This window comes from Odontesthes bonariensis, chromosome 6, assembly GCF_027942865.1.
Source record: "Odontesthes bonariensis isolate fOdoBon6 chromosome 6, fOdoBon6.hap1, whole genome shotgun sequence".
Taxonomy (NCBI): domain Eukaryota; kingdom Metazoa; phylum Chordata; class Actinopteri; order Atheriniformes; family Atherinopsidae; genus Odontesthes; species Odontesthes bonariensis.
In genome coordinates, this window is record NC_134511.1 from 10,946,523 (window position 1) to 10,960,518 (window position 13,996).

The 13,996-nt window shown below is 42.4% G+C and overlaps 1 protein-coding gene across 1 annotated transcript; it reads left to right on the plus strand.

The window, feature by feature from the left end:
• The first annotated feature begins 208 nt into the window (after positions 1-208).
• LOC142381972 (protein transport protein Sec24C) lies at positions 209-13,413 on the plus strand. Its single transcript, XM_075467324.1, has 21 exons — positions 209-423; positions 1,501-2,179; positions 2,845-2,903; positions 3,534-3,587; positions 3,910-4,021; positions 4,234-4,361; positions 5,957-6,092; positions 6,215-6,324; positions 6,528-6,640; positions 7,345-7,536; positions 7,854-7,950; positions 8,062-8,166; positions 8,618-8,785; positions 9,033-9,129; positions 9,213-9,361; positions 9,810-9,948; positions 10,794-10,915; positions 11,134-11,313; positions 11,694-11,891; positions 12,150-12,239; positions 13,129-13,413. Exons 2-21 carry the CDS (start codon positions 1,552-1,554, stop codon positions 13,267-13,269), a joined length of 3,018 nt encoding a protein of 1,005 aa, XP_075323439.1. The 5' UTR covers positions 209-423; positions 1,501-1,551; the 3' UTR covers positions 13,270-13,413.
• Positions 13,414-13,996: the final 583 nt, after the last annotated feature.

The window sequence follows — 13,996 nt, forward strand, 5'->3', positions numbered from 1 at the left end:
GGCTACTAAAAGAGTTAATACTTTAATACGGTGTGTGTGTGAGATCTAAATCGAAATGGAAAACAAACTAGATAATCAAGTATGCCATGTTTAAGGCGCAGCACGTTGCTATCTGTATGTAGAACAAAAAAAAAAATGTGTTGTAAGAAAAAAAATTGGCCACTTTTGCAGGCTTTTACTTTAAAAGAAGGTACGGAAACGTGGATTTTTGACTCTGGCTTTCTTGATGCTGATATTGACTGGTGGTGTTGCAGTTCAATTTTAATGTTAGACATGCAGAATTTTGCCATAATGTGTTTCTTTAAATGCTGATAAAACGTTTTAGGTTTTTCGCTTTGGTCGCAGCGGAGGGGAAATGAAGACGCCAACGTTCGTACAACCGCCGCCGCACGTAGACTCCGCTGTTTCCGTTGATGTGAAAAGGTATCGAGTCTAATCTCTATTCACAGAAATGGCTTTTAAGTGGCAGTCTTAAGCCTTTTATTTAACCGTGTCCGTTTACCGGGGGCCAATGCACGCGTGCAGTTTAAGTAAAAACGTCTTCCCCGACAGGAACATCTCTGTGTTGCGGGCTAATATTAGCTAGCAAGCAACTATTTAAAAAGCAACGCCACAAATGATTCAGGCATGATCCATGTTACGTTAAATTGGTTTTACATGGTTCAAATCCGATAGCTGAGGTAACCTTGTGTTGGAGCTATCTGTAATATTCATTAAACCATGGCCGAAATTTATTATTTTTAATGGAAACTTGTTTCCAGATAATTTTGATAAATTCCACGAAAATAATAAATGTAAAGATAGGAAAATAACTATCTAAACAAACCATAGAGAATTGAATCACGTCTGTGGCAGATATCGCGAGAGAAACAATAAGAAAAGCGACCAATCTATAACAAGCCACAAACAGGTGACCTTACCTATAAAACCAGTTAATATGATTCATGGCAACACTCAGTTACAAGTTATTTATTATGAACACTGAGCCAAATCTAACGTAGTCCAGTCCTGCAATAAAGCTTACCTATGTTCATTTTTTGATGTTGAATTTATGATTAAACAAACTCATAATATAAAAGATAGAAAAAAAAAAGCTGGCACAGGTATTTCATTAAAAAAAAAAAAAAAATCCAAGATGTTCTTTGTTTGGCTATAAAAAGAAATGTAACCCTCCATGACAAGAATTGCACTGTTTCTCTTATTTTCAGTATTGTGGGCATGTTGAACAGGAGCTGATGTACACTTTTTTCAAAGTTGATCAAATCTGCACCCCATAGTTCCCCATAGTTCCAATCCGATCTTTTGAATGACTCTCTGTGTTCGACACTCTGAGGAGCAACCGTTGTAAGCTAAGCATTTGTGACAGAGGAGACATGTGAGGCAAGGCACTACAGTGACAACAAACCCAAAACTCACCTCAATCATTCATAAGCGACTTGTTAATAATCAGACTTTGCAATTCCTCTTAATATCATATTCTATACTCTGTTGTCTCTTTAGGTTCTGCCTCCAATAGCTGCCTCCCACACCTACCATAAATGTTTATGGAGGATGATGGATGTTCCCACATCCAGTCAGAGACAGCCTCCCTGTCAGCCGTGGGTGGTGCAGAACGGCTGGTCTACAGCTACACCGTCAGCACCCATCAACAATCCTCTGCCCAGCTTCCATCACCTAAACCTGGGCTCACCTCCTGGCCAGACCCCCTGCCACAGCTACCTGCAGGCATCCGGCAACTACTCCCCCAATGATCTTAATGCCTTGGCCTCCAGACACAACATTAATCACAACATGCAGGGTGTGCAGCAAATCATTCCTGGTGCAAACCAAGGAAGGAATATACCTCCTTGTTCTCTCCCTCTTATGAATGAAGCGTCACAACCTTGCAACTCCCTACAAATGTCACTTTATTCATCTCACTGCTCTTACCAAGCTGTAGCTCCCCCGTTCCAGCTTCCACATACATACCAGGCACCACTGAATGGACCTCAGTTACCGCATCAAAACTATCTTCCTGTTAGCCCTCCCTTAGTTGAACAATGTGTGAACCAAAGTAAACGGTGTAGCCCTCAACCTGGAGCAAACGTTGGGTCTTCATTTGGACTTGGTGAAAAATTAGCCTCACCCACCTCTCCTATCCAACAACAGCCTCAGTGGACCGTTCCAACACACTCAAGAGGTAGGTGTAGGAGCTATTTGTTATTTGTATATTTGGCTCACTTATTATTTAGTTATATTTTGGGGGTTTAGTTTGGGGAATAAACCTTTTTTGGTTGTTTATAATATCTTGTATTGTTTGAGTTAATTTGGGTATTTAATTATGCTTTTATTTTGAAAGCACGTGGTTAGCTGGGGCGCACTGGGAGAGTTTATTTAGATGAGCAGGCAGTCACAGGTGAGCAGGCACCTGGGAGGGCTAATAGGTTTTTACCAGGGCAAGAGAGGCGGCAAAGGCCATTGTTCTTTGTTTGTTTGCTTGTGGTTGGAATAAAAAACCTAAAGAAACCTAATTTTTTGCCTGGACAATGGACTCATTTTACCTGCGTAAAATCCCTACCTAGGTGTCTCAGTGGCCGTTTGATTTCATTTAGTTTATTATGTTTTTGACATTTTTTTAGTTTTGATTATTGACACAATCGGACGAATAGCCACTACAGTAGGATTATTGATAAGCACGTCCAATGGGAATGTGATTGCTTAAAGGAAATTACTTGCACGCCATCACAGCACTAATAATACATAATGTATTATACATTACAGTACATTTTAATCTTTCATAGAGCTGCTGTTGTCTGGATGAAAAGCAGCTTATGACTCTAACACGTATCTCCTTCTTCTCCTCAGGAGCCATAAATGACTTTGCTCCCAGTTCAGTTGCACAGGAAAGAACTTTGACACCGCAGGTGGGAACATTTCTCATACTGAGATCCATCTGTTCAGATTTTTCAAATAATCCATGAGTCAGTCATTAATTTAGTCTATAGAGTGTTAGAAAGTTTCCCACATTCTATGGTGACATCTTCCTAAAGTTTTATACTGCTGAGAAAAACTGCAAATCCTTCCATTTAGACAGCTAAAACTAGAAAATGTTGGTGTTTTTGTGTATATTTTACTTTCCTTTCAATTAACTGATGGATTCATTGTTTCAGCTCTAGTAGAGATTAAACCTTCCCATTATTTATCAACCCACCGTCTTGTGCCCTGTAATGCGGGGAGCTCATTGTTTATTGCGGCACATCACGATGTAAGTTAATCATATTAACTTCTAGACATTTCAAACTGAGCTTTGAAGCAGTGGAATTTGAAAATGTATTTCTTTTGCATAAACCAGCACATGTGAGGTCCTCATTTTTCATTCCTGAGACTAGTTCCTGAGGAGATTGTTGCACTGCCAGCAGGTTATCGCTTTTTGAAGGTGTAAATGAAAACTAAATGGAATCTTGCCAAAATTCTTGAGCCACGATTGGATGACGTAAGCAAGGTTGAGTTGTTTGTGGACAAATTAATTGTTACACATAATTTCCGCTTCACAGTCTCCCAACTCCGAGTCCCGTTATGGTCTGGACCCGGAGCTGCTGCCCAGCGCTGTAAGTCGTTTCATCCTCGTTTCATTCTGTAGATTCTTCATTGGCTCCACAGAGGGACTGTTTCCAGCACAGTTTCTTTCAAGGTGTACTCATGACACTCATAGGCGGCTTCATGAGGCATTTCCCAAATTGATGTGCATCATATGCAGTATTCTGTTTGCAGTGGCTGTTCTAGAAAAAAAAAAAATTGGAGCAAAACCGCTCGAGTATGCCAAGTAGCAGTTAACTGGATGAACGTGAATATATGCAGCCTTTGTTTAGAAATAGGGAAATGTTGTCTTAGTCTTCCAGGTTTACAACCTTACAGCTCTGTGTCCCTCAGGTGAAGGTGATGGCAGAGGATAGGGCAGAGTGGGAGGGCAAGGTCTTTGTCTCTGAGCCGTTTTCCCGTCTTCCTCCTCTGGCAACCACTTCCTGTGTCATAGAGGACAGAGGTGAGCAGACAGAGAGAGTCTGGCTGCAGACGGCAGCTATGCATCAGCATACTGTGAAATATACACAACGCCCGATGTGTAACTTTTTCTTAACCACTCAAGTTCTTGCATAAATTACACTCGGGTTGTGGTTCTGTACATTAGAAATTGATAAAGGAGGGGTGAACTGTATTATAAGCCACATGCGTGTCTTTATGGGTCGTGTGTTTTAGGTAATGCGAGTCCTTTTGCCATCCGCTCCACCTCGTACTGTGTACCATGTGAGGGTCAGGCGGCGCTGCTCACCCACCTGCCACTGGGAGCTCTCGTGACTCCACTCGTGAAACAACATTCTGGAGAGGTTGGTTTTACACTGCTCAGTTTATTCAAGGATCTGTTAGAATATAAAGAAAGGTGCACCAATAAACCAACATTATTGCTCCCATTATGATATTTTTCAATTTAGAGTTAAACGGGCATGTACACTATGTTGCCAAAAGTGTTGGCTCATCTGCTTTTACACGCATATGAACTTAAGTGGCATACCATTCTTAATCCATAGAGTTTAATATGACATCGGCCCACCCTTTGCAGCTATAATAGTTTCAAGTCTTCTGGGAAAGCTTTCCACAAGGTTTAGGAGTGTTTATGGGAATCTTTGGCCATTCTTCCAGAAGCGCATTTGTGAGGTCAGACACTGATGTTGGACAGAAGGCCTGGCTCACAGTCTCCGCTCTAATTCATCCCAAAGGTGTTCTATCGGGTTGAGGTCAGGACTCTGTGCAGGCCAGTCAAGTTCATCCACACCAACTGCTGCAGCTGCTCGGCCATAAACCCATTCCATGAAGCTCTCTACGCACTGTTCTTGAGCTAATCTTTTTATTTTTTTTAAAACTCTTTATGTATAGTACAAAAACATTGAACAATTACACATTCATGGTCCGGGGGTGGTCAGTATTTTCGAAAGTCAGAATATCATACACAACACGTTAAAACGGTCTCACTCATTGGCCAAATAAGCATGCCATTTCTGCCATTGTTCTGCAGTTGTTTTACAATATCAACAAATGTATCTGTATTGGGGGCATTTTTCTGGAGCCAACATTTTGTGATGGCCTTTTTACTTGTTGCCAGCAAGACCCTAAGTAGATAATTATCAGCTTTACTCAATCCATCTGGAATATTTCCAAGATGGAGAGTTAGGAATGATACATTGATATTGAAACATGAAACCTTTGAAATGATATTTGCCACTTTCCTCCAGAAAATCTGGCTGGAGGGGCAAAACCAAAAAACATGGCCCTGACCAGCAAAGACCTCTCCACATTCTCTCCAGCAGGCCAGTTGTGTGCCAGTCTGTTTGGACTTCTGCTTGGGAGTTATAAAGAAACGAATTAAGCTTTTCCAACAGAAGTCTCTCCAAGTCCAGCAGTTGGTGGAGGATGACTGTGTTTCCCAGGCTTTAAGCCACATGTCCTCTGTTATCACAACGTTCTTCTTGAGCTAATCTGAAGGCCACATGAAGTTTGGAGGTCTGTAGCGGTTGACTCTGCAGAAAGTTGGCGACCTCTGCGCCTCAGCACCCGCTGACCCCGCTCTGTCATTTTACATGGCAGACCACTTCGTGGCTGAGTTGCTGTTATTCCCAATCGCTTCCACTTTGTTATGATACTACTGACAGCTGACTGTGGAATATTTAGTAGTGAGGAAATTTCCCGACCGGACTTGTTGCACAGCATCCTATCACGGTACCACGCTGGAATTCACTGAGCTCCTGAGAGCGAGCCATTCTTTCACAGATGTTTGTAGAAGTCTGCATGCCGAGGTGCTTGAATTTATACACCTGTGGCCATGGAAGTGATTGAAACACCTGAATTAAATTATATGTAAGGGTGAGTTAATACTTTTGACAATATAGTGTTTTTTTTTTTTTGTTTTGTTTTTTGTCAACTACAGAAGCCCCTCCCACTATGCAAAGACACAGATTGTGTTGTGGGATGTGGTAGTTGTGGAGCCTCCATGTGCCCGGCGATGGGCTGGCAGGACTGTGGACAAAGGTTTTACTGCCCATTCTGTGGTAAACTCACTGAGGGTAAGATTTAAGATGTTTTTTGGTTTCTTTGTCTGTTCTGATACGGTAACTGAATGTGGTTTCCTATGTTTTGTCGCTTCCTTTTTTGTGCAGCAGTTTTTCTCTCTTCTTTTGTGTCTCAGTGCCATGGCAACACTATCAGCCCACCCAAGGGGTGGAGGGGGTCCGGGTTGATAAAGACAAGAGACCTGAACTCAGTTTGGGGTCGTATGAAATACTTAACTCTCTGAAGGTTAGATTCCCTGTCTGCAGTTTTCTATTTGTTTGCTTGTTAGTTATGATTAACTGCTATTGAATGTGGGTTTTGTCAAACAATTGTCACTTGGGTGACGATCCGTTACCTCATATCATTCAGTCAGTTTCTTATTTACTAAGGAGTTGATAGTTTCTGTATTTTAGTGGAGAGAGTTTGAAAGTTGTTGTACTTTTCCCCAGAGTCAGTCCGCTGCACTGCTTCTCGCCATAGATGTGTCTCCCTCAGCGCTGAGAGGAGGACATTTGGAATTTGTGACACAACACATTCACACGATGCTCGCCTCTTTGAAAGGGTAAAATATGCTCCTACTAAATGAATGTTAGAGATGCTCGCTCTCACACACGCTTTCATTGCCTACTCAGTTGTACTCCTAAACTCTGGATTGATGAAAAGCCTCATTCATGGACAGACAGTTGTGCAGGTCAGCGGTTTTAAAAGCCTCGGACTGATCGTAGACAGTAGCTTCAGTTTTATTGAACAAATTACCACCATCCAGAAGCATTCACAGCAAAGACTTCACAAAATTCGCTGACTTAGAGCCATGTTAGACACTCCCCACCTCGTGCTGCTATTCAATGAAATCCTGCTCATTCTGTTTCTTCATTAAATCGCCCATTGCTAACAGAATCAGATACATGAGTTCTAAGCCAAATCTTTGGCTTAGTCACTTTCTGCCTGTCAGAGATTAATTAAAGAGCCACTTTACACCAAGCAAAGACAATAGAAAGTAATAATATTCATCCCATTTTACTGTAATTCATATCACTACCATGTGGACCCTCAAGGTGGATGAGAGCTCGTTTTGTTCTCACTGCTCTGTTTAAACTCTGTTTTAACACTGTACGGATTAAGGTGTCGCTGTTTAATACCGCATGTGATAAAATTTACTATTTGCATATAAATGTAGAGCAAATCTCCTGTTTGGACGATAAAGACTGATTTACAACCGGTTTGTAAAATGATGGGAAGTCTTTAAGGTTTTCCCTTGTGGCGTAGGGAGGATGGTGATTCCGTGGCGGATGTCCGTGTCGGTTTGATGACGTATGACAGCAGGATCCACCTGTTCGACCTCAGTCCTGACCTGTCCCGTCCTCACATGCTCATCGTCGCGGAGACGGAAGACCTGCAGCTTCCTGTGAGGGAGGGGCTTCTGGTGTCCCTCAAAGACTGTATAGAAAGTGTCAACAGGTAACACACTGACTGCTTTGCATTCTTCTGTCTGCATGCAACCCGCTTTCTTTGGTAACCTGTCTCGAGTGCATTTTGAATGTAAAACTTGAAGTTTATCTGTTATGGGTATGTTTTTATTCCATTTTATGTTCTTTATTGATATTATTTTGACTACCTTAACGCAACTGCTGGTCGAGCATGTGAATTTCCAATGTGTGCCCCCCCATACTGTAATTAAATAGTCTTACAATGAGGGAAAATGTTGTGACTGCAGACTAGATCGACTGCAGCTCGTTCCTCATTGGTTTCATAATCTGTCTTTTGACTCTTTACAGTGTGTTGCAGCTCATTCCTCAGTTCAGTGCAGACTGTGATGACTCCAGTGGCGTTCCCATCGAGCTGCCTGTTAAAGCAGGGCTAGCTGTGCTGCAGGTGGGGCAACATGCACGATATTCCAAGTGGCCAAGACACTTTGTGTGTTGTGGGCTTATAACTAAAAAATAAAATCCTGTCCCGGTCCTTTTCCTGGTTTTCTGGACGTAGGGCCTGGGATGTCCCGGGAGGCTGCTGATCTTCCATACTTCTGGTCTGATTGAGACGGGAAGCACAAACTCCTCCTCAGGGTTTTTTGGCACCAACAAACCAAAGGTAGGTGTGACCTGTGCACATATAGTGTAATGTGTATCAGATACTAACAACACGTCAAGAAAACTCAATAGCAGACACTTAAATCCAGGCTGAAAACAGTTCTGTTTAGCTGTGCATATGACACCTGAAAGTATTTTATCTGCACTCTTCACTTTTAAATGAATTAATTACTTTTTATTTTATTTTATTTTTTTATGTATTATTTTTGAATGATTTTATTGCCTTCTTGTGATTTTTATGTAGCTGTAAAGCACTTTGAATTGCCTTGTATACGAATTGTGCTCTACAAATAAAATTGCCTTGCCTTGCATAGAAATACAATTAGATCACTTGCTGGCAAGAGCCAACATGCTCTGACCTCTGACCTCTCTGCTAAGGAAGGAGCCAGCAGCAGAACCTTTTAGCTTGCATTGCAAAGATGTTTAATTCCTCCCGTTTTCGCTTTACACAGACCATCTTTCAGCCGTCAGAACAGGCCATCTCATTGGCCAAGGAGTGTGTCGGGCAGGGCTGCGGCGTTCACCTGTTTGTCCTCTCCCAGCAAGACGTGGGCGGAGCCTGGCCGGGCCACATTCCATATCTAACAGGTGGCACCTTGCTCACCTACAACCATCTCCAGGTACATTAACAGCTTCTAGCACTGCAGCACATAATGGCACAAAAAAGGAGTACTTTTGATATTTTGGGATTTTTTTTTTTAATCATTTTCACCATTTCTGATGAGGAAATTTAAGGCCGTAGTCAACCGCTACTTGGCTCAGATTTAATTTTCCTTTGCTTTGATTTCTAGGGCTTTTAGGTGTTATACTGTTACAGTTATTATCAGTTTAAACACGCTGCCTATTTTGTTTCAATTTCCACTACAGGGTGAACTGGACAGAGAGCGATTTAGCACTGATCTAAAGCGGATTGTGGAGGCGGACACAGGCTACAAGGCCGAGCTCAGGATATTTGTCAGCAAAGGTGAGCAGTAACTTTAGCTTTATAATACCAGCAGTTTCCTTTAAAGATGCACGCGGTTCCACTTTTTCTGCCTGCTTTCCCAGATTTGCGCGTGTCCGGCTGTTATGGGCTGTTTGTTCCCGGTCCAAGCCCTGGACATGTCGCCATGGCAACTCTCGATAAGAGGACAACACTGGCTGTGGAGCTCGCACACACCAGAGCTCTGGATGAGACGAGAGGCGCAGCCATACAGGTGAGTGAATGCGAAAATGGCTGATTTTACAAGGTTGTGTATGGAAGTATGGAAGCCATCAGAGTTTGAAAACGAATTTCTAATATTGAATTTTTACAGCATCAAAATCAGGCTTTGAATTTGAAAATTCAACATCTAAAAAAAAATTCAGTGGAAAAAAATTCAATGGAATTTTGAAGTTGAATTTTTTTCCACTGATTTTTGTTTTTAGAAATTGATTTTTTTTTTTTTTTTTTTACACTGTTGGTTTTTCAAATTCAAAGTCTGATTTTGATGCTGTAAAAATTCAATATTTGAAATTTGTGTTCAAAACTTCCATAGTTGTCACTTTTCTTGCATTCATTCAGTCAGGGGACATTAAATTGGATTGTGATCCGATTGTGAAAACTGTTTAAACATGATTTTTTTGTTGATAGATGATGTAATCCCTTCCCCTCCCCTGTGTCAGGTTGTTTTGTCTTACAGCAACCAGCTCGGAGAGAAGAGGACCAGGGTTCACACTCTGACCCTGCGCTGCTCACGCCACCTTCAGGACACTTTCAGGAACTTCCAGGCCCAAACACTACTCGCCTTTTACTGCAAGAAGAGTAAGGCATCTACGCTGTAGATCAGTGGAATATGTTGGAATTCTACTGCAGCACAGCAGTATCCAACAGGAATGTTGTTGACTTGGTATGTAATCCATAAACACGATGTTATCATCATCGTTGCTAAGTTTAAATAAAATGGCTCTTTAGCCTGTTACTCTTGGATAATGTACAGTCAAAAATCACGTAAGAACGAATAACCATGAACAACTGATTCCACTTTAGAAATTAAGACTCATTCCAATGAAAATTCAGCATCAGGTCACACTAGAGTGTGGTTGAAGAGTCTTTTTTTTTTTTTTTTCTTGCTCAGGGAGGATCCTAATGGAGTGAAAGGCCCTTTGAATATATATGTGGAGGCCACGATAAGAGCTGTTGACAGATTGTCTCAATGTTGAAGGAGCTTCAGCAGCTCTTCTAGCAAAGGAACAGGGACTGGACCATCCATAGAAAGTGATGCTCAGTTAATTTCATACTATCGGACTAATTGGAGGATGAGTGGGAACAGCCTATGAAAACAATACATTTCACTTTTGTGGTTCTTTATTTCCTTTTCTTTCGCTGACTTTGATGATAAAGTATTTTTTTTCCCACTCTACTTTTTGTGGAGTGATTGAACAGCTTTAGTTTCACTGCTGCAGATCCACTTCACAGTTTAGTGTAAATGTGGTGCGATTTTCATTGCAGCGCAGTCCTTGTGGATTTCACCCACCGAGTGTCCTTAATCCCATGAAGTTTTCCAACAAGCTCAAGGAAAGGTGCTCAGGAAAAGATGTTAAGAGGTTCCTTCTATGAATGTATTTGTGCATTTTTAAATAACACTTTCCTTTCTGGTGTGTGTTAAGTGTACTGTGCAGGGCTTGAGCGCCCTCTACAGGAGCTGAGGGAGGAACTGCAGACTGAGGTAACACAAGCGCTGGCATCTTACCGTAAACACTGCTGCTCCTCCTCAGTATCTGCTGGACAGGTGAGATAATCATGATAATTATTATCACAGGCACATGGAAATGTATCTCCCATATCGTTTAATGTTTTTAGTTAGTTTGTCTTTTCTATTTCACTCCTTTGCTATGAATTGAAAGTAGTCTAACGAGCACATTTGTAAAAATCTAAAAGCCTTCAGAGCAGTTCACTCTTTAGTTTTGATCTTTACTTTGTTCTCACTGTGCTGTGTTTCTCTTGCAGCTGGTCCTTCCTCAGTACCTGCGAGCTCTTCCCGTTTACATTAACAGTCTAAGGAAGAGTGACGTGCTGCTGCCAGGTTTGCGGAGCTCCATCCACCGGAGGCTACAGCAGCACTGCCAGGTGCTCGGTATGGACGTCTGCGGCACCGCCACACACTTCTACCCTCTGTTTCTGCCTCTGGTCAGTGCCATCCTGAACAGATTCAGACTAAGGATGAAGTTCTGCTTTGTGATAGTAAATTTGAATTACAGGTTTGCCTCATTGTTTAAGGCACTGTGGTGTCAGTAGATAAAACCTAACATAGGGATCAGTTATATAAGGTTTAAGGACATATGAGTTCAGTTGTGATATTTTGAGTGAAATTATAACATAAAAAATTAATTCTGACTGAAAAAAAGAAAAAATAAAGAAAAAATTAGAAAAAAACTAGTTGACATGGGGGCAGTTTTTTATGCTCTGGAGCATAAATAAATCTAGTTTAAAACCAAATCTCTCCAAATAAGAAGAAGATTTAAATGAGTACGTTTGTGTCTGAGGCATCTGGCCTTTGTCACCTGCAGCCGCTGTCAGTTGACGCCACCGACGCTCAACTCTTGGAGGAGGCGCTACGCTGCTCTGCTGCCAGCCTGGAGCCCAGAGGCCTGTATCTTGTTCACGCACCCCTCACCCTGCTGCTCTGGGTGGGCGCCCAAGTCCCAGCATGCACACTGGTTGAGCTTTTCAACACCAGCTGCTTTTCCTCCCTGCCCTCTGGAGAGGTGGGTGTTACATGCACAGTGCCCACAGGCTACTCCATAAGAAACACCCATTTTATCCGATTTATCCATGATGCAGGGGATTTATTTAGAAACCAAAATAACCAGGTGAATTTAAACATGTTGAAGCATTGAAAAGCACATAAAGCTCAGCTCTGAACAGTAATTATTAAACTTTAAAGTAACAGGTAGTGGAAAGAAAGGAGCTGTAATTGGGTCAGAAATGGATAAAGATGATGTCACTTTTCTTTTATTGATCAGACGAAGCTGCCAGCTCTGGAGAACCCGCTCTCTGTCAGCGTTCGATCTCTCATCGATACACTGAACACGCAGGCTCACTGCACCCGTAAGGTGAGCTGCTGACGACCAAGATTTAATATCTGACCAACAAACAGCATACCACAGACTTACATTTTTAAAGAAGAATTCCAGCATTTTTACAAACATATCCCATCTGTTGGAGACCCAGGAAAGTTGGCCAAAGGGAAAACCGCAAGAAATTTTCATGCCCGCTGCGCAAAGTTGTCCGATTGCGCTGATTTCCATGAAAGCGGGCTCTATCGGGCAAGCTTTTAACCTTTCCTGAGGCTCTTAACCTGTATTTCAAAAACAGCGCACCTACCTCTCTCGGCTTCCGTGTTCCACAGGCACAAATTGATTGAAAATGGGTGTTGAAACGAGTCAGCTGTTCGATAGGAAACAATAAGGAGACAATTTTGGAATACTATAGTGAATGACTTCGGCGATCAATTTGTGCGCACGCCTGTGGAACACGGAAGCTGAGAGAGATAAGTTTTTGAAATCTCAAAATGTATAATGTCTGTGCTAGCTAATGGTATGGTTAGCCCCTGGGTTGAATTGTATTGCTACTGACACCACGGCCAATTCGGTCAAAAGTATTTTGATACACGTTAAGAGCCTCAGGAAAGGTTAAACGCTTGCCCGATAGAGCCCGCTTTCATGGAAATCAGCGCAATTGGACAACTTTGCGCAGCGGGCATGAAAATTTCTCGCGGTTTTCCCTTTGGCAAACTTTCCTGGGTCTCCAACAGATGGGATATGTTTGTAAAAATGCCGGAATTCTCCTTTAAGTTCATGTGAAGCAGAAGCTGCTGCAGTTCAGAAGCCAGACTTCCTGCATCCGTTTCCACAAACACGTGCTTCCATGTTAAAGAAATGACATTGTGCGGTGACGAATAAAACTTGAAGCCACTAATGAGACTGCTTCTTTCTGCCTCAGCTGTTGGTGGTGAAGCAGGGCGACACCTGTGAGGAGGCCCTGCAGCACCACCTGGTGGAAGACAAGAGTCCCAATGGAGGGGCGTCCTACGCCGACTTCCTCTACCACCTGCACGTCAACTCCGTCCGACTGCTGCAGTAGCACCGAAGGATGTTCACTTCGGTACAAGATAGAAAAACGGAGCCAATATTACTATGACACATGAGTAGGAAATATTAAAAACCTGTTGACAGATAATTATACTGTGCATGGGGAGAAAAATAAACAGTCTATTCGTTGACTGGTGAGTGCTGTGTTGACTGAAGCTGCATTCTCCTGGAATGTGTTTATTCCTCTGTGTGTGTAATATGCATATTAGTGGCCTGCTGGAGGCCATTTTGCAGGGCTCTGGCAGTGCTCCTCCTGTTCTTCCCTGCACTAAAGGAGGAGGCAGCGGTCCTTCTGCTGGGTTGTTGCCCTCCTACGGCCCCTCCACGTCTCCTGGTATCTCCTCCATGCACTGGATGATGTGCTGTGAGATGCAGCAAACCTTCTTGCCACAGCTCGCATTGATGTGCCATCCTGGATGAGCTAAACTACCTGAGCAACTTCTGTGGGTTGTAGACACCACCTCATGCTACCTCTTGGGGTGAGAGCACTGACAAAGTGTAAAAGTGACCAAAACATCAGCCAGAAAGGAGAACAGAGAAATGTTCTGTGGTCACCACCTGCAGAGCCACTCCTTTAAAGGAGTGGTGTTGCTAAGTGTCTCTCATTTCCACCTGTTGTCTTTTCCATTTGCACAACAGCAGGTGGAACTGATTCACAGAAGTGTGAATGACTTTGTTTTATGATAAAAGTTCCTAATACATTTTTTTCATATATTTTT

Coding starts and splice junctions, on each gene's coding strand:
- LOC142381972 (XM_075467324.1), top strand. CDS start 1,552: ATGATGGATGTTCCCACATCCAGTCAGAGACAGCCTCCCTGTCAGCCG. Junction 11,892..12,149: donor CCTCCCTGCCCTCTGGAGAG/GTGGGTGTTACA, acceptor TTTATTGATCAG/ACGAAGCTGCCAGCTCTGGA. Junction 12,240..13,128: donor AGGCTCACTGCACCCGTAAG/GTGAGCTGCTGA, acceptor TTTCTGCCTCAG/CTGTTGGTGGTGAAGCAGGG.